The 21,587-nt window shown below is 34.9% G+C and overlaps 1 protein-coding gene across 7 annotated transcripts in view; it reads right to left on the bottom strand.

Annotated features, from left to right (window-relative positions):
* Window positions 1-21,587, bottom strand: part of BBS9 (Bardet-Biedl syndrome 9) — a 282,244-nt gene that overhangs the window by 74,810 nt on the left and 185,847 nt on the right. The window contains exon 23 of one of the 7 annotated variants that reach the window (XM_063406709.1): window positions 2,643-2,793. The exons of the other annotated variants lie outside the window; for them this stretch is intronic. Within the exon in view, the coding sequence (XP_063262779.1) occupies window positions 2,690-2,793 (104 nt within the window). The 3' untranslated portion in view covers window positions 2,643-2,689. Of the gene's footprint in view, window positions 1-2,642; window positions 2,794-21,587 lie in introns of those variants that run through there. 7 annotated transcript variants of the gene reach the window in all.

The following is a 21,587-nucleotide window of genomic DNA, read 5'->3' on the forward strand; positions in this document are numbered from 1 at the left end:
GGCTTTGACACTAGGCTGGCACTGAGAGGCAGATGTAGTTTAACTAAAATTACACGATACTTTCAGGATGTCTTTTGAAACACATTTAAGATGTCCCTTTGAAAAATGGGAATAGCCATATTTTTTTATTCAAATTAAAATTGCCTTTTCTAGTGATATCTCATTTATAGTAGCACAATTGTAGGATGATCTTGGAAAAACCTTTTAGTCTTTTAAAACTTTAGACCACAATCTGCACTGACTTAATTCAGGAAAAAAAGAGGAGCACATCTAGAGATCAGTGATTCTGAAATAAATATAACAATGGAAAGATTGCACCAGGTGCCTGCAAAGTGAAACCTAGGAATATTAAATACAAAAACTAGCAAACATGTAAGGAGAAAGCATCTCCTGCTATTTTACACTCTCTAAACTATTTTACAATAATTTCATGTCTTCTACACTTCTTTTATCCAGTGGCATATGAATTGTACTTCAGTTACATACTAAATCACTACTAAGACAGTTTAAGATTTTTTATTCCTCACATTCATACAATAACTCTGAATAAAATAGTCTAAATCAAATCTGCTGCTCCAGACAGGGTCAACACTGAATTCAGATCAGGTTGTTCAGGGTTTTATCTAACCTATCTAGGCTTGACACCTCCAAGGAAGGAGATGTCACAGTCTCACTTAGAAGCCTATACCAAAGTTTTAACATCCTCATCATGAGAAGTTGCTGGGTTTTTTCCACTTTATACAATTTGGGAACCTCTCCTGTTTCAATTCACAACCACTGTGTTCTCTCTTCCTGCTTTGCAGCTCTGTGAAAGCCAGGCTCTTTCTTCTCAAAACCTCCTCTTCAATACTGGCAATCTACATTCAAGGTCCATCCCAAGTTTCCTCTTGTCCAGGCTAAACAAGCCCCATTGCCTCTACTTCTCCTCACAGAAAAGCTCCAGCTTCAACTTTATAGTCCACTGCCAATCTTACACAATTTTATTGACGCCTTCCTTGTACTAGAGTGGACTAAAACTGAACACAGTACTGCCCACATGCATATTGTGCATGCTTGTTTGGTATTTTTGACAGCGATTTTGCTTGTTTGGGTTTTTTAATGTTTGGGGTTTTTTCTCCAATTACTTGAGTTAATATAAATGTTGCCATTAATCAGAAATATTAGTATAATGGACTATGAAAAAGAGTATAAATCTCATGTCCTGTATCCTGAAACAGTTATGAACTCCTAAGATAAAGGATATTCTTTTCTGAGTATACAGTTTATTTATACTTTATTTATATCAACATTTGTCATTATATACTGTTTTTGGAGTGTCTACTTAAACAAGAATTATATTTCAATATCTTTTTGTTCACAGATCAGGTATAGTTTAGAAATAATAGCTCTCCTGCATGTAAAGAGCTAGAATGTTCTAATAATAGTTTTGTTATTCAAAAAAGAAATTGTCAGATATAAGTCTTAAAATTCACACCAACTTTTCATATTTTACTTCTCATTTTCTCTAGCTTACAATATCTGTGGACTAATTCTTCCTATAACTATTCTATTAAACAAAGGACAAAAATCACTCTCTGCCCCTGCTTGGGTTCTTCCTTACTTTGGACCACCCATACACCAGGTTCATGCAGTACTCTGCTTTCTATGTTCACAGTAGAAAAAACTCTATTTCAGCACTGTGAAATTTAATCCTTCTCCATTGCTACGTTTTAAAAAGCATCATCCTTGCCTTCATACATCTCAGTCATTATTTTCTCATGTCACACTTTTCATTGGAAGTCTTATAAATGTGAAACTTTTTTCAGACAGAAACACTAGACCCCACAAAACCCTACCAAGCTTGCAGTAACAAAGCCTGCCTTATTTGCTGTCATCTTGATCTTTCCTGTTTATCTTCCATTTTCTCTCTCAACCAACATAATGTCTTTGGGGAAAAAAAAGTGCCTTAAATCTTTTTGTAGGCAAAAATAATTATTGTCATGCATGAGTCCCATTATATACAAAAAAGCAATGCAACAATCTCTTCATTTGTTAGGAAGAGGTTAACATTGCTCTGTGGGCTCCTTGTCAAGTTCCAGCAGTTACAAAATGTCTTTGTGTAATGTATCAGCATTCCTGAAGTTTTGTGAAACTGGGGAGGGGAAATCAATATTAAAAATCAGGGAGCTGGAGCCTTCACATGAAATACAGTTTTGTTCCTACCACAATGCTAAGTGGTTTTGATCTTTCTGAACTTCTCAATCATGTGTGACCAAAGAATACTTTGCAATGAATTATGTTTGCCTTCTATGTTAATGAAAAGCCAACATGCATAATTTATAGAAGATAGGAACCAAACATTAAAAAATAAAGTCATAAAAAAGCCATAGGAGTCTTTAATGGCAGAGTTCTCACCATCTAAATGGAACTGTAATACAATATTTTTCTGTCAGATTTATTAGGTTTTATTTGAATATGTTTAACTTCGCAATGATGTTTGTACAAAAATTCCAAAGAGTGAAAACATTAAAAATCAATAAAATCAAACAAATGAATGGTCACAAGAAAAGCAAAAAAGTCTGTAGAAAACTTCATTCTCTTTTAAAGCCAGTATTAGGCTTAAAGCTCAGCCATAAATATCTAAAATACGGTGTTCCTCATTAGCAAAGGTAGATCCTAATATTTTACTTTCTTTTTTGCTTTTATGCTGCTACTCTTTAGTGCAATGACTTCCTGTAAGGAGTGGTATTCCACCAAAGTAACTGTCATCCTCTTCCTTTAGTGACAGAGAAAGGCCTCTTCCAGATGCAGGAACTGAAAAAGCAGTGGAAAATAAGAAAAGGTCTGAATTCTCAGCCACTAGCATCAACAAGGAGCATTTCCACTGGCTTGCACAACTTCGAAGTATATGTAACTATCTATATTTTGCAGTGTCATATCATCCCTGCATCCCTCATCCTCATGCAAATAAGACTGTAGAGTAAATATTCTATTGAAAGACAAAGCTAGCAACAGAAAATGTCTGTTCACCCAGTTCCTACTTGTGGGACATATTTGCTTGGTATACAGAGCAATTAGCTTTTTCATGTGATAAGTAAGGATCATCTCTCACCCTTTTAAAATAGATGTATATCATTTAATCTTGTCTACTTAAGGTGAGGTTTTCTTATCTACACCATCTTGCAAACTGGAACTAGTAGAGCAGAGTTACTCTGCTGTCACTCTAAGTGCCAAGCTGTCACTTATTTCATATGACAATGCAACTTGCCTGAGATCAATTAATACAGATTTCCAGACAAAACAACTAGTTTGTACATCTGCAGAAATCATTTTCCAAAGTACCTTCAATAATTAAACAGCAAGATCTTAACCAAAATGTTCTACTGATAGGAAGTTTGAAGGTATGTTTTGGGAAAGAATTACAAACTGTCACAAGGTAACTACTACAAACTAACACAAGCTTATTCTGGGCTGATGCAAATTACACAATTATGAGTGAGGTTAAGTAAGATTAGACTGCGTACAGGATACCTCTGTAAGCAGAGGAATGGAATAGCTTCTACTCTGAAAACATTTCAAGAGTTGGATCTCATTTCCAAGGAAAGCCTAATCAGGCCAAATCATTTCACAAGTGAGCTGGTTAGACAGACAATAAAAACTGCATTGTCAGTGCAGATGGGAAAGAGCTCCCCTTAACAATACCCTTCCTTGCTTCTTAAAATCAGTAACTGAGAAATGTGTTCTCTCCATTTATTACTGCAATACTGCTTATGAATCTTGGGGAAAAAAGTATCAGTTTAGAAAAAATCTGTTACGAATTTCACTGCTAAGTTTCATGAGGTAAATCATGGGATCCTATATTGCTTCTAGTGATAATTATGAATTACAAATCCAGAAACAACCTTCTGTTCATCTTTTCTTCTAGCTAATATACTACATTTTGGCATTTCCTGTTCGCCTGTGGTAGGTCTGTCCAGAGATTACAAAGAAAACAAGCTAGGAGAAAAATGTGTACTCCTCACTCTGATAGCAGCCTTTTTTTCCTCCAAGCATAGTTCCTATGGTAAGCCAGCCTTCTTCCTTATAAACATTTTAACACAAAAAACCTATTTCCTAGGATCAGTCATAACAAATTCACCATCTTAGTTCTAAGAAGACATACATGCAAAGACCTGTTCTACAGGTCGTCAAAAATAATTGACTAATTTTCTTAAACAGCTGAATGACAGGAAGTACTGACAAGACATTATAAGACAGTTTTTCTTTCCCCACATAAAAGTTTTACTGGGAAAATTAACTGAATTTAAAAAATACTGTATACTGTATAAAAGAATTACTGTCAGGCATTTGCCTCCTCTGCACCATCTAAGAGTTAAAACCATTAAATCATCTGCTTCAAAGTGTTCATTTGGCTGTTATTATTATAAAAATCAAGTCATCAGATATTTGAAAGCCCCACTAGCTTCAAAAAAAAAAGTATAATCCATATATCCCCTACATTTCACTATGGCATTATCTCCATGATAATTAAACAGATCAGGAATTAGAGAATTATTATAATAATTCGAAATCTTTGTTTCAAATGGGATCACATTCAGTACATCTGGTATAGGGATCGTGATGCCTTTAGTCAGTGAACCAGTAGGCAAGAAATCAACACCATAAAAAAATATGTAAAGAATTTGACAGACCTTTCTGACACTTCTATCATATTTAATTACATTCCTCTCAGATTTCTGTGGGAAGATTCAAAACTGACACTGACTTCTATTAATGTCTTCAGACATGTTCAGAACGCACAGAGTTGTTAGATCTTTGGAAATTTCAGGCCTTAACTATTACTAAATTATAAAGAGCTTTGCGTTAGAAGCATGGACCCTAGAAAACAACTAGCAACTCTGAGTTGACAACCTCAGAGGCCAAAAATTCAAATAACTATATATCCTTTGATTTAGTTTCTCAAAAATATTATATATATACCATGACAATATGGCATGAAGGAAAATGTACCATTGCTGTGTCTGATTTTCCTTTTCTTTGGAATACACAGTTAAATAGACAATGAAGTAAATCACAGGGATTCTTTAGTAAGTACTCAGTGAATTTAGTGTCATTAAATAAGTTCTTTGTGACTTAGAATTAATTTATAAAATCCTATAATAAATAAGGGATTTTCTCTACCCTACACCCAAGTCTTCTAAAAGACTGTTCATGAAAATTATGCAAATGCAGCCTCCAATGCAAATTAAGCACAGACCCATCAATTATGGTTTAGTTGTCCATTAGGAAAACAAATACTCTGCATATAAGATCACATACCGCTCGTTATAACCTTTCACAAAATTACATAACCACATTATTTATTACTTAATAGACTACCACACTGAGTAACTAATTTATTCAATGATGTTAAACAATTTAGTTAATAGTAAATCCAATACTTAAAAGCCACAGATTTTGCTAAGATCCCCTCTGCAGCTGAAGTTTGCATTGCTGCAATGACTCACACTCAAGTAGTCATTTGGCTAAATTCCAATTAGGATTTCATTGTGTTATGCAAATTTAAAGCTTCATGATTACAAAATTAAAATTGTTTCTGAATGTGAATAAATATAATTTTTAACTGTGAAAAGGTAATAGAATATAATACCATAGAAAATATGTATAAAGTTCTGTCTTTATCAATACATAGCAGTAAACTCAGCCAAAACACCACTTTCCCGTCTTAACCATCTCAAAGTAAAATGAATACCACTATCAAATAGGGCCATTTGAATCCATTCAAGTATCACTGACACTTTCTTTCACCAATTTTTGTTTTAGAAAGAGACCAAAGGAAATTAATGCAATCCCATACTTTAATAGGAAAGTAGATCTCTACGGTTAACATAAACAAACATAAATACTTTCTAATTGGGTCAAAATGTCAGTAAGGGTCCTTTCTCATAATCAGAGATCAGGAGAATGAAACTACTGCTCCATTATCTTATGCAGATATTCTAGATGGCCAAATATTACTTTTACAGTAGATATCCTTCTCATTACAAAAGTCTGATTTGATCACGCACTTTTGATGCTTTGCTAGAAAGACTGAAAATTACTTCAGTGACTGAAATCATCAATGCTAATAAAAAGGGAATTGGAAGAGATGTGTGTGATACACTGCTGTAATTTATTGTTTTAATTAAACTCTGAGCTATGGATCATAAAATATAAATTTATTTTGGCTAAGACAGGAATATACGTATAAACTTGCTAAAATATACAGTTAAAATTATACTTTCCTACATAGCCAGAACCAAGTAAAGCAGTAAATGGAGCACAATCAACAAGACAACACAATGATACACCTGAAAAATCCCATTTCTGATGACCACAGGTACCAATATCTACAAATAAAGATAAACTTTCTGGGTAGAAGTCTCAAAATAATACTAAGTAAATACTAAGTAAAAGGAATACTGAAATTTATACTAAGCACGGTTGTATCTAAATAAAACAGAATTTCACCTTACACATTTCTGTGGTCTGAAGACAATAAACAACACTTACCAAAGGGTAAGACAGCAGGCAGATTTTCTCAGCTAAGGAAGTGATATTTACTGCCTCAAGCCCCAGTATTAGTTGGGATGAGTATTCACACTCTTAACCTGTTTGTTAATGATCTTTAACATAGCTATCAAATAATACACAAGTGTACATTGGTTCCTTTCATCAGCCTGCAAACAAACCCTCCTAAAAAAAAAGGAAAAAAAAAAGGCTAAGTAAACACAAAAAAGCACTTTATATTTACTTCCTTCACATGCTGCAAACTTAATTGCACAGTAAAGCAGTATTTCAGTAAAAAAAACCAAAAACAAACCCAAACCAACAAACAAGTAACCCTAGAGAGCCTGTTTCTACTTAACTACTTTCCCCATTTTGACTTTTTAACAACAAGAAGGAAAAACACAACCCACACAAAAAAATACAAATCTTCCCATAAAAGCTACTTCCCAGGTTGACTGTTAATGCACATGGGAATTTAGTACAAAGATATTTTCTGCAAAACTTCCAGTTTACACAATGATGACTGAAAAATAATACATCTCTGTTAAATTGACTTTATCAGGTCTGCAGGGAGACTGATTCTGGACAAAATCTTTAAGACCAAATAGAGACATGGCACAAATAGAAGCACTTTTCACTTTATTACTGGAAAAGCTTTGCCTTCTACATCTCCAATTTCATCCCAATACACAGATGATTTTATACCTATTTAAGCTGTCACTGTACACGTATCATGTCCATCATAGTCCTAAGTAGCAGAAAATTTTTAAGAGTTAAACTATTTACAACCACCATCTTTTCTTCTTTCTGAAGGAAAACACTGCAGCATTATGTATTTGTTTTACAATGTCTATTGTTAAAGATTTCACAAGGAACATATAAGTTTATGTGGAGAGCTGTTGTCTGTAAACGGAGTAAGGTTACAGATCAACAACCAGATTTTACAAGGACTTTCACTGTCACCAAGGGGTCAGTTTGATTAACCCTTTATCAGTAAGGCTGTGCCTCAGGAATACAGCAATTTTCCAGTTTCAGAGAATTTCCCCCCTTGCCTGTTCCAATAGTTTCACTTCTCTTCAGAAATCTGGCCAGTGTTGCTGACTTTAATTTTAGATTTTTGCTAATTTACTTGTTAAAAATAGTACTTCTGTCCTAATACTGCTCATTTTGAAATATTGCCCATTCTGTAGCACTTAAGAGACATGTATGTGAAAAAAAAGAAAAAAAAAGTAGTTAAAATATTCACTGCTTTCATGCACAGAACAGGACCAGAAATCTAATACTGTGTCAGCAGACAGACTGTTTCAGAACCACATCCACACACTCTCTGGCAATATGCAAACTCACTGCCTCACTCTTATACATTTTCTTCTTCAAAGCAGATACCAAAGAAATGAGTTTGTCCCCAGTTTTTTAACATCAAAGACAGCAGACCAAATTAATCCCTAGTGTAACTCGATGGAAATGGTCCTCGGTCTTACTCTCCAAGGAAAGCACTACTCCAAAACATACATTTAATTAATATCCTCTCTCGTCTATAGATTCCTATAGGGCTTTTAAACTTTTCCTTGTGGCATGCTCTTTGCAACTAGTCTAAGTTCATACAAAGGCCCCTTCTATCCTAGTGCTTTATTAGTGCTAGGAAATAATTTTAACATGGATGTTAAAAGATGTTTCCACAAGAACATGGATAACACAGTGAACACTCAACAGTGGAATTTTGTAAAATAAAGGATAACCAAGGAAGTAGCTTTACAGTCTTTAATGACATGGAAAACTGGTGAAAGAGAAGGGGAAGCAATGGCCCAAGACAGATAGAACCGGGTATGGGAAAAAAGGAAAGTTTAACCACTATCTTACTCACAATAATAAAAGGCAAAGTTCCTATTAGCTAAAAAAAGACAGGATCAAGCTTTTCATGAAGTGGAATAAAATTCTTTCAGGTCTCTCAAGCAGAGATTACAACTGAATTGATGTAAGCATATACTGAAGAGCCTTTCTGAAAAAAAATCATCTTGCGTGTACATATAAACAGAAGCAAGATGCATGGAGGTTTTTTTAATCAGAGTTAATGTAAGGAACACAGCAGCCAGGAAGAGAGAACTGAATAGAAGTGTAATGGAGAAGAGTAATATAACCAGAACTGCATTCAACTTCTTGACATTAGAATTAAACAAATCAAGTAAATAAAGACTCAGGCTTGTTTTAAAAATCTTTTAACTGCCTCTTCATGTGTTACCATTTCTAATTCTGAATGGAAGTGCAAGGATACTGGACAGCAGAGATACACAGATATTTTATATTATAATTTACAAATCTGTGCATTTTCAAAGTTTACTTGACAAGGAAAACCAAATAGTCCCTCACACCCATGCTCCATGATTCTGAAAACACCCCCAGCATTAGCATACATAGCCACAAGAAATATGTGAATTTAGATTTTATAAAGACAAACCATATAATTGTGAACTGCTATAAACGACAAAAAAGATGTTTCTGAAATCTACTGCGACATCATTCAGCTCCTCAGATTGCCTAGAATGGCAGGACCCAAGAGTCCAATAAGAAAAGATTAGTGTCAAACCATGAGACCAGAACCAATGCCCTCAGCAAAGTGTTTGCCAAGTGAGGCTAATATCAAACACAGAAAAACATTTGGAACTTTTGGTTCTTGGACTTTATCCTCTGCATTGTACTTGCTCTGGAAATAGCCAGCTGCACAGAACCACTAGCCATGCTCATGCAAATGTCTTTGATTAGAAAGTATCCACAAGGTCAGAAAAACCTCAAACATCCAGAATTCAGCTTCTGGAAGCTTTTTAAATTAAATCTCATTTTACACAGCTGATAAGAATATGACTTAATAGAACATGCTATTTGTGGTACGATGTGATCTCCTAGTATGAAGGCCAAACATTCCCTATTTCATTATTTTCTCATGTGTGCAGCCTTTTTACATTAAAAAAAAATCAACTTCCATTGTACCATATTTTCAGCTGCTATGATTCCTAAGGTACATGATTTTTGAGAAAGAAATAAAAAGCACTAACAGCTTGAAAACAAAATTAAGCTGGTGCCTTTAAAATCTCTTCCCCCAAATTGAAGTGATCTTGCAACACACACCCAACTCTTATCGCAATCCAGTTTGAAGAAACTGATTGTTTGCAAAACCATTCTAAAATACAGCACTGACATGCTCTTGCATGTCAATAAATAGGGGTAATTTATCATACATGGTGTTAATTTGTATTTTCTTTCCAAAAATTTTAACTTAGGAGAAAAGTCCATTAGAACAGCACTCAAAATCACTGTTCACCTGAATGAAGTCTGCAGAGAAAGCTCTCCTAGTACCATGGAAAACACAATGTCAGGGGTTTATAAACTACCTTCTTATCAAGGGATAAGCTTTCTAAGTTTATCTACAGCTTTTGCTCAATTAAAAATTCAGCAGCAGCTTCCAAACATCATGGAGCAGGTATATTGTCCTCACAATACTCACATTTTGGTGAGACTGGATATGCTGCAGTCAAAGGGAAGGTAGTCCAATCTACTTCAGAGAAGTAGCTCTCAGCCCTGCTATGAGGTATTACTCCATAAGGAGTTCCACTGGTCAGCAATTATGCAAAAGCAGCAAGATGTGGTAGAATTACTAGTTGTACATCTCTTTTCAATTCTCCAGGAATAGCTATGTTTATTTGGCATGAAGTACAACTTCTAAGAAAATATTTTGAACCCTAAAACTTACTTCTGATCCTGACTTTCTGCATGACCTTGGCTAAATTTCAAACTTAATATACTTAAGTTCCTCCTGTACTAAAATGAATGCACCATAACATACCCACCTCTATAAATCTCTATCCCACTTAAATGAGAGGCATTTTGCAATGTAAGTGCAAAATCTTGTTATTTATTAAAGGAGGCCTCTACCACAGCCCTTCACTTAACATTGTGAGGGCCACCCTTTGCCTTTAAATCTAGCAAGATAACTATTGATTAATGATCACATCACCTCTGTCAGAAACATAAAAACACTATAAACATGCCTTTGCCTGACAGATCAGCTGTCTTATGCAGTGACTTGTGTAATTTTATCTATTTATCCTAATGCACCCCCACTTAAGCAGTTTCCAGTAGCCTTAAGTGGATAGACTTAAGTTAGCCAATCTGAGTTCCTGTGTGGTGTGCTGGGACTAGTTCTGAGGTGCTCTCAGCTATAGTTTGAGTTACTCAGAGACTCTTACAGATCAGTTCTTTCATCCTCACATTTGAGTTTTTCAGCTCATTGCAAACACACAGATTCAAATTTCCAACCCAACAGGTGGGAATAAAAATAGATAAATATTTACAATAAAAAAACAAAATATTATCTTAAACAACAAAAAACTTAGTAGTTAATATTTAGTATTATAAGTATACTACTTATAATTGAAGCTACCCTATTAAACCTGATAGGAATCTGCACTATCCAGGGCAATATCAGCCAATTAAATCCTGGGGGGAAAAACTCATGCTGAATTCAAAGACACCATATCATGAATGATGTGCTCTTGGGATTGCTGCAGTTCTTAGTACTGAATGCAATTTATTTCTCAGAATATATACCTACCTTCAGCTGGAACTGAAAAGATACAATAATACTTCTTAGTAAGTAAAAGAAGCACATTAGCAAGCTATTTTTGGAGTATATTACTGAAAGAAATTTCCCAGTTATTACAGACACCAGTTATGTGGTGTTGCTGTCAATTTCATAAGTTATCAAAATTCATCTTAAAACTACACTTGGGCTAAATGAATCTTACTAGATACCTGTTTAAGAGCATCACTGTGCTTTGTAGATGGTGAAGGGCTGACTTATTTACCAATTATTTTATCTTGGCAAGAAGTAATAAAAAGCAACACATTCAGCTAGAATGTAACAATCTACCTGGAGCAGATTATATTTATCTAAGAGTTGATATATTTAATAATCAAGCGCAGATCTGCTAAAACACACCATCCTCTGCTAAAATTACTTATTAAAATTAGCATAGAGAGGGAGATTAAAACTCTCTAAGTATAAGTGCTTGGTGACTGAAAACCATTATATCAGCCATAGATCAACTGACTGAAATAAGCAGACTGTCAAAATATGACAGGAGCAAACTGTTGCATCCCAAATATGAGGACAGCTTTATAACGTGACAATAAATTATAACTAAGGAAGAATGCACATAAATTACTTTTTCGTCCCTCACAACAAAAATTTTTTATGAACAGTAACCAATTACACATTGAAGTTGAAATGCCATCAAAATCTAGGCATTCAAAAATGTCAAAAGTAGTTTCCAACACACTGGGATAAAAAATAATGAGTACAAAATATAACTCTTCTCCACTTGTCAATTAATAAACTCATCTCTAGATTATTATGAATTAAACAAACAAACAAAACAACCTAAGAACAGCAACAAATAACCCTATCATAACCAAACACAAATCCCCCACACACCTGCAACTCTCTTGTAGCAGTTTTTGTAGAAGAGCGGCATTATTTGTTTTTCTAACACGTGTAAAGGTATCTCATACTAAAATATGCAAAAGATGCAAGGCACCCCTTAATTGGGAATCTAGGTCTAAAAAGAACCTCAAAATCCCATGAAGTCTCAAGGTAAACTAAAGCTTCAAAGTACAGTGGAGTTGCTGGAGGCATTTCTTCACTGATGTTTTGTACTTTGAATGCATCAGTATCTGCATTATTTAGACACTGACAGTCCCAAATACATTATCTAGTCATACACAGAAAGACCCCCAAAAAGGAAGTGAAAGCACAGTAAGAATCATTGCTTTAAAAATCCAGTCTAGCCTGAAATAAGGGAAATTAATAGTTTTTAATCAAACATACTTCTGCATCTAATATCCTACATTTTGCTGAAAACGTTTTTATCCAATGGATATCATAGGCAGTGCTGCCAGGCCATTGCATGGGTCAGTCAGATGTGAAAGAATTTGTAGAAAACAAAGCCAGTGTGGAGGTAAACACTATCTGGTATCTTGCTCATTATTTACAAGAAGTCCCACCATTGGGCCCAGCTGCTTTTAGCTTTCCTTTATGGTCCATTTTCTTTCTTGCTTCTAGTGGATTTCTTGAGCATAGATAATTGTAACCTTTCTAAAGAATCAGAGGTCTAAAATTCATCATCCACAGATCTGCTAAAGTATAGTCTGCCAAGAGCTTCAGTGTTTAAATGAAGGGAAAAAAATGCAAGAAGAGCTATAAAAACAACTCTTTGTTTAGTGAAAGAATTTTACATACCAAAGTAATTAATAAATTATCTGTATGATAATTCACAGCCTCTGTCTCCTTCTGCTTCCTGGGAGTTCAGTGGGTACAAATGAGGTCTCTGTTGCATATCCAGGATTCCTGTTCTTTTCCTCCAATTGTCATGTTGCTTTGAGTTTTTTCTTCTCTCTAAACTGCTTTATAGAGAAATAACCTTTAAGTGGCTGTTCATCAAGCAGATGACCCTTGATCATCTTCACTTTATGATCTGTTTGGTATTGATGAAGATTGTAATCAACAGAAACATTCGGAAAAAAAAGGACAGTGGGTTGTTTAGAATCAAATTTAAATCATTTTTTCAACAAAGGTGCTTGTCTTTGAAAAAGTTTTAAGTTTCGTAATATAACTGGATGGACCTGTTCTCTAGACCTACCCATCTTTCCTCTCAGAATGCAAAATTTTTCCATTGCTAGCACTGTGCCATGAGCCTGGAATACTACTCAGAAAAAGTCTCAGAAAAAAGAAGCAAGGATGCAAGTATTCTTCCAACAGAAACGAAATTCACAATGTGATAAAAGTATATGTAAGGAGTTCACAATCTGAAGCCAGTATGCATTAAGTGTAGATACACACATTCCCTATGGAAAGCTTTAAAAGCTCTGCAGGAGCTGCAAATAGCAGTGAGGGCTAAAGCAAAGCCAAGGAACACTTGGAACTTCTGAGAAACTGAATGTCAACACAATATCATTTATGAAAGTATGCGGTAAATTCTGAGAAGCTGCCTCGCAAGTCTCAGTTCAACCAACGACTTTAGCAGGAGCTTAATTGGTTTTCCTGCTACCCTTCTTCTTGAGCTGGTTCTATTTTGACCATTGAGTGAAAAGCGACAGCCAGCGTAAATCTCCTAATCCGTCACTCATGACATTTAAACAGACTGCACTGTCGTGAACAGCGTGACTCAGGTTAAATTTCCATTAAATACTTCCCTGCTTTAATTATTTTTTCAATGAAAGCTGACGCTAGTAACACAAAAAAATATCCCATCATAAGCAGGCATATAGGCAGGAGCTCTAGCACAAAGTTGTCACTAGGCACAGTGACAGATCAGGAGGTATCTTGTGGTTACTCATCTACAAAGAAAACACACCATATTTAAAGGCTCACCTTTTCGATCTGTATGAATTTCTGCTGATTGTGATACAGTTAGTTTTTCAAGTAGTTAATACTGGAGTTCAGTAGAACCAAAGAACTCTGAAAATTTCAGACAGCAGAAAAGGAATGCACCACAAAGATTAGCATCAAATAAATATTACTTTTATCTATATTATAGCAAATAATTCCAGGTATAATGCATCCTGCAAACATGTGAGAATATACTTACTATTTGTACTGTGATGGCAATAGAAATAAGAGAGCTTGCACATACAAAAGGACTGTAAATAGCTTTAAATTCCAGCTTGGTGCATGAAATAATCACATGCATAAATCCACTCCTACTCAGTATAACAGTCCACTGATATTAAAACACATTCTGGAAACCATTCACTTCAGTGGTCTGAACATCACAATTATCACATTAAAGTAGGTGACTAATGAATTGGGTACCCATGTGGCTACTCCATCATAAAATCCTAATAGCTTCAGTGATTTAAATGCCATTATGAAGAGAGATAGCTGAAAAATCTGGACCCCATTCATTTGCATAGTAAGTATTAGACTATAAAATGTTATTTCTCCTCATTATTAGCCAGTAAAAAGGTACTTGTTCCATTTTTATGTGGCTGCTACTGTTTTCAGCCTCTGGAGTAATAGTAGAAAATAAATTCAAAAAATTTACAACTGCATGAGGAATTACTAGATAAACATATTAATTTTAAGAAAAACTCTAAGCTTTACTGAATCATATCAATGACAAAATGTAGAAAATTCAGGAATATTTCCTTTGGTTGGAATGAAGACCATCCAGTATCTTGACATCTGATAAAATGTAAACTAGTAAAATAATATAAACTAGTAAAAATTATTCAAACTGACCAAAATCTGTACTTAATTTTATATAATGTGATCACAAAAGAATTAGATGAGACTTTAGGCAAGATTCTTCTACTGCACTCCACTTCATCAGCAATACACTGAACAAATTTTGAGGCAAAAGACTGAAAGTCTCAGCATTTTTCACATGTAGAGGGAAGTCTTTTGTTTTCTAGTTCATGTGTCATTCAAATTACATCATTATCACACATGAAGGAAATAAGCTGTTTTAGAATATCTAGAGATGTGGCCAGTATCTCTAGGAGATACAGGGAATGGGCAGATCTTTTTGAGGAAACTGGCAATCTGTCCTTGCCAATAAAGATAAATACAGCTCCTGAAGAGCTTTGGGTAGTTTTTTAACCTCTTTAACTCATAGGAGGGACATAACCATGGTCATATGACGGGAATACAGCTAAGAAGGGGTACTATAACTTCTCTATCATCTGACATATAAAGCGTGCCACAAGATGCTAAACCTGAGTTCTGATGCCTTTTCCAAATACTTCCCTTCTCTCAGAATGACTGTGAACCCCTAAAATTAACACACCTCTAACTGAAACAAAGACAATACAGGCAACAAAAGATCACCAAAAGATCAGCAGGAGGATAAAGTAGTAATCTCAGAGTCTATTCAAGTAATCCAAAAACCCGGTCATCTCCCAATTCACTTCAATTTCACCCAAGCATCTTTTGCTTAAATATGGAATTCCACATGCTAAAATATAGTCTTCCTTTTAACCTCCTTAGACATACAGGAAACACAGGATGATTGGTCAAACACATATACATAAAATCAGACACAGCACCATAATAATGAGATTAGCTACAATTATATCAGCTCAATCCACTCTTGTTTAGACAGGATATAATCAGCTCTTCAGACTGAAAGTCAGCACAATCCAAGTAATGCACAAACAACTTTAAAAATTATCTAAGCATATCTAACTTACACAGAGAAACTTTAAGAACAATTCATAAATTTGTCAGTTTTGTCATAGAGGTTGTTTCTGATAGTAATATAATTGTCAAGGAACATACAGATTTTACAGTCTAACTTCAAACACCTCTTGCAAAAAGCTATAGCATCAAGGAATGCTTTGACTACACAGCATTTCTTGAATGAATGGGAACATAAGACCTTTTTACTGGTCTAAAACCATAAATATGAGAATTCATAATTTTGATGCTAGTATAGCTTAAGAAAAAAAATAACAGAGAATTAATTTGTTGTTTGGTTGGAGGGGTGGTTTTTTTTGTTTGAATAGTCTCGTTAGAGCATCCATTCAGTAATGCATCACATATGCATTGAGAGTTATAGAAAAGTTTTTATTGTGTGTTTAACGTACCAAAAGCAACATTTTACCTGCTAGAAAAATTCAAACAAGCCCTTCAATTGACTTGCACATGAGCAGGACAAATATCTTCAAGTTAATTCATTCTGCTTCACAGACAGTTCTTAAAAATAGTTATCTATCTCTCTAATGGACTTGTTTTAATCCTCCAGTATGATTAATGGGTTTTTTTCCCACAGAATATTATATATGACCATAGAATCTTTTAGTGTCTTGAGCCTAAGTCCACAGGCCTACTTTACAAGAAGCAGATGAGTCAGCCTAAAAACTGAGTCTGAAGATCAAAATTTTTAAAAAAATGCATTAAAACCCACAAGAATTGTTAGTTCTGCCTGTCAACTCCATTTTAATAGTTTTTACAAGTCAAATTCTGACATTGTGTGAGAAATAGCAGGCAAAAAACCCTAACTATAACTTATCAGGGAAAACAAAAAGAAATGTAAGCTATCTTGAGTGATTCTCAACAGCTGCACTTCAAAAACAAAATCAGGACTGCAAGTGCATAAACTCTGATGAAAACAGTGATTTATTTTTAAGTATGTTGTACTTGGAAAATCATTATAAACCAAAACAAGGCAGAACTCAGCAATGGAAAAAGCAGCTGAAGGAAATCCATATGGGCTTCATTCTTTCACATTCTCCCCCCAGATGAATCCTATTGCCCTCACTGCTCTTTTCTGTGCCCCCAGTTGTATTCAACTACCTCTCTTGTATTACTGACACCTTCAACAGAGACCTCAGAGTTGTTTGTCTCTATTCTTCCCCTCCTTAGAACTAATTATCCATCTGCTTGGTGTTCAGATCCTTTCCAAAATTTCCATAGACATATGCATTCATACGTGTATGCAAGACAATCTCAAATCCAGGGGAAATTAGATCCCTAGGTGTACTTGTAAATCTGAGTATGAAAATCAGGCTGAAATAACAAGAGGCAACATAGCAGTTAAAATTATTCTACATTTGATTCTGCACACTGGATGGCAAATGTCTCAAAAGTTGAATTGGAATTATGGGAGAGATCCAGAAGTACCTTCTCAGGAATCTCTAGGCTAAGCATTGAAATGCCTGAGAAGTGGACATTTGATTCCAGACTGCAGTCCTGGTCATTTGCCTAACACAGTCTATGGACACAGAAAAATATCTGCAAAATAAAGTATCCAAAACCCCAAAAAGCTGTGCTTAGAGCCAGTAAGTACAGCAAGTAGGAAATATTGTAATTACATGTAAAAACAGGTGTTGGAACTTTATCTCTCTTCTTTATCAAAAGCTTGACTGCCTACCAAGACTCTCCAGTTGAGAATGGATCAAGGACAGAAGTCTCCACTGAAGACAGCCATTGTCTCCTGGTCACAAACCTCTCTTGATTTCGAGTATGTGTAGCTGTTATGCTGAGTTGTGCTCTGAAGGAGACATTGTGGGCGTATTTTAATAATGCTCAAAGAACACGACTCCAGAAATCTTCAGGCATATCCCTGCCTTAGTTGGTGAGAGATAGTGAAATAAGGGAACTTCCAGTCCAACAGACTTCCTTAGTGCATTTAGGACATTCCTAAGGCCAAAGTAGAGCATAAGCTCACTACTGTTCTCTTAGAAATTTTGTCCACTTCTTCTAAGTCCTATTTTAAACACCAAAAAGCTGTTTCCAATCTTGCCTTTAGAAAACAGACACTGTGAAATCAATTTCAGTGCAATACACCACCATGAAAAGATCTTACACCACTATGTAATACAAAAGACAGATAAACTACTGTAGACCTTCTTTAAAAATAAAGATCTAAGTTGTTCTTGAAAAATAAATATTGTCAATTGTATCCTTTCATGATGGCTTTGTCAAAGAGTATACACTGTACAGTAACAGGACTTGAAAAAAAAAAAGAGAAACCAACAACTTTCCTCAGGAAGAAATTTTGTATGGTATTTCATTGAACATTTATTTGTAATTGCAGCCCCCACCTTCACTATTCATGGTATCGCCTATGTAAAAAGAGCCTGCAATTGTCCATCACACAGCCCAGTGAACAATAACCTGGTATACTGTTTCAGAGGAAGAAAACTGAGAAAGACAACAGAGGAAAAGTAATTCTGGCAGAAAGTTGAAGGTACAGGGTTTGTTGCTGCTTCCATACCTCAGGAGAAATCTCCCTTCCTGCCTACTTAAGTAACAGCAACAAACACACAAACAACAAAAACACAAAGCATTTAAAATTTTGGCTCAGCACCATGCCAATAGAGGTTATAAAAGCACGAGGGTGTGAGGACAGCCAGTAGGTGCCATATTTTGGGAAGTGCCAAATGCTGCATGCAAAGTACTAAGAGACTACAGCCTCTGCTGAAATAATTTGCAGGTGCTTGGGATGATGCCTCTGGTTGCGTACTGCCAGCTGTTACACAACACATTCCTGGAATGAGATCAGCATAAATGAGCGAAGCTATCTTTAGTGCGGGACATAATGGGTTATGAATCAGGAGCACTGAAGACAAGCTGGTCTCTTTCTTAAAAAAAAAGACATGTTTCCAACATGTATTAAGCACACAGTAAAACAGTGACCGTAACTTTGAAAATATCACTGCAACCATTTATTCCGCTTAACATACCACCTGTATGACAGAAAACACAAATATGTGAATACAAATGGAAAGTATAATTCCACCACAGTTAAATATACCACACAGAGAGACCTTTTCATACAACATTATCAGTTAAAATAAGAAATGTCAGAAAACATAACGTCAGTGAAATCTACTAATAAAATTAAATTTCGTCAAGGCTGCAGCCAGAGGAGACAGCAATAAAATCTTGGTAAACAACATCACACCATGTTTTAAAAAAATACCAAAGGAAGAAAATCTAGCACCAGTTTTTATTTTTATTTCAGTCCTCACTATTTCACTCTATTAGAGTTCTTTTTGTAATTAACTGGAGAATCAAATTAAGGGGGTTAGTCATCTAACTACCTAGTTGGCAGGTGCAATCAAGTGAGTAGGTGACTAAATCCCAAAATATGGCTTTGCAATTAAACAGCAAAAATAAATTTGTGCTTACAAAATTATAGGTCACCTTTCAAAAACACCCCCTTAGGATAAGGAAAAAAAAAAAAAGATTCTTTCTCTGAAAAAAAATAATTTCTCTGAAATTTGCAAAGCAACTGATCCTTATACTTCAGCACCCAAGGGCTTTTCTGCTAGAATGAAATTTTCTGTTAGAATGAAACAAACAAAACAGTTAAAAATTAAAGGGACTTTGTAGGAGGTTCATCAGTAACAGTTACGCATTTAATCTCCCATATAGATTTATAATTAGATAGATCTGATCCAAGTGAGCCAAATTAATTTACAAACTGGATTTAAACCAAAATTCTAATTGAGTTTTCTCTGTTCTGTGGATCAAGTTATTAAAAATCACTTTGGTGTACAGCAGCACAGATGTAAGGTGCAAACCACCTATGAATAGCACCACTGCTTTATACACTTATTGTCATAGCTTTATGAAAAGGGCCCAAAACAAGCACAGAATTTTTGCTATAACATTCGAATATTCCATTGTAATATTAAAAACATGCATACAAATGGTGAAACTAGAACTGAGTACAAATACATCGTTGATCCTAAAAGCTATTATAATGGATCTTCAAAGTTTTTGTTCTATTTTTTAAAGTATACTTCCTTTTTTATCCTACAGAACAAGATGAGAGAATATAAAATTAAACAAAATTTCAATTCCGTTAAGAAAAATGGGAGTTAAAAGATATTCATCCCTTGTACATCATTCTTCTGAAAAAAGGTTTTGCTTTCAAGATCAGCAATGCCTAAGGGAGCGTGCCCTCAAAGAAGCACTTTTCCCCAAGACAATTTCTAAAGGAAATGTGTTTGAATCAGGGGGTTTTGGACACATAAATCTAATAAGGCACAGCTGTATTTTTCCTTTCTCCATAGAAATACGTCTAAATCAGACTGAGTACAGTTAATAGTCTAAAGAGGCAGCAAGGATAAAAAAGTGGTTATGGCGAACACTTTTAGACTGACCTTATGAACAGGGGAAGCTTTCATATAAAGGATAAAGGTGATTAAGTCATATCAAAGTTCAAGCTAGTTCCTTTTAAAAGAACCCTTGAAAAATCCCAACCACATGACAATCTAACTCTCTATATATTTGGCAACTATCGAGTAAGCTATTTTTCCTTAAACAGCACACGGATTCCAAAGTGCACTGAGGATGTTACTAAAGGTTACTTCATTGATGGATAAGGGTAAGCTGACTGCAAAATTTTGCACCTGAACAATAAAGAGCTAGTTTCAAAATTATATTGAGACTTTCAAAACTTCCCATAATATTTGACTAGAGTTAAACTCTCAGACTAGAAGAATTCTAAAATTTCATCATCTCCTGCTTATTGTTATTTATGGATTTATAAACAGGGTTGTAGATTAAAAAGACTGCACAGCACACAACCTAGTTAACTTTTATTCTGCTTATATGAAAGATGAACCCACAGAATGGCAAATGTAATCGTGGCTGCTACATGAGTACCAACTTAACAGGGTATCCACAAAACAGTATGAGAAGTTGATCAATTTTGCAAAGTCTGTTTCACAGCCTTAGAAGGCAGAAGTCCTAGACAGTAGTAAAAGGCAAACTAAACCAGCATTGAAGACAGTCAGAAGTAAATTTTTAGCAAAAAAGCAGACTTGTAGTTCTGCAAAAGCTGATCATGGATCATACTGCAGGTATCTCTGCAGGTATATATAAATATTCAGCTTATGTTTCATTCCACTGCTAAAGTTCTTCACACAGTAAGATAGCCCTTACCAGACAAGGATGTTCAATTTTTTTAAAACTCATATTGCTCTAAATTTCCACACAAAATCAACTAATAACAGTATAAAGAAGTGATAGATGCACTGAGAAAAATTCTTTTAAGTCATATGTCACAATGTAGCAAGATTTCCTATTCCAAGTTGGGGGGAAAACTGCAGGTATGTAGGTAGGAACAGGGAGATTACAGATTAAAATATACTTTTCCATTTTTACTTGAATGTGGGAATATGCTTAAATACAATCAATATTTGAATGATCCATAACAGGAAGTACTCAGGTAAAAAAAGAAACAGGAGGACAAAATATTCTAGATTAAAACAATTGTAATTACCATAAGAAAATACCTTGTTTAAAACTTAAATATCATATGCAGAATTTGAGTATTAAATAATTAAAAACCAATTACAGAAACACTTTACTCAAATATGAGTAAAAAATTGAATAGCATGTTCAGTTAATTCTGTTGCCACTATCAGTGACATGTAATGGATGCATCTATATTGTAACTTAAATTTGGAACAGAAGTGAGCTTTTGAAGTCATCCCCAGTTTCTGTACTGTGGTTCATATATCACAGAACTAAAAGAATACAGACGAGA

The sequence above is a fragment of the Prinia subflava genome, chromosome 1 (genome assembly GCF_021018805.1).
Source record: "Prinia subflava isolate CZ2003 ecotype Zambia chromosome 1, Cam_Psub_1.2, whole genome shotgun sequence".
In the NCBI taxonomy this organism is placed as follows: Eukaryota; Metazoa; Chordata; class Aves; order Passeriformes; family Cisticolidae; genus Prinia; species Prinia subflava.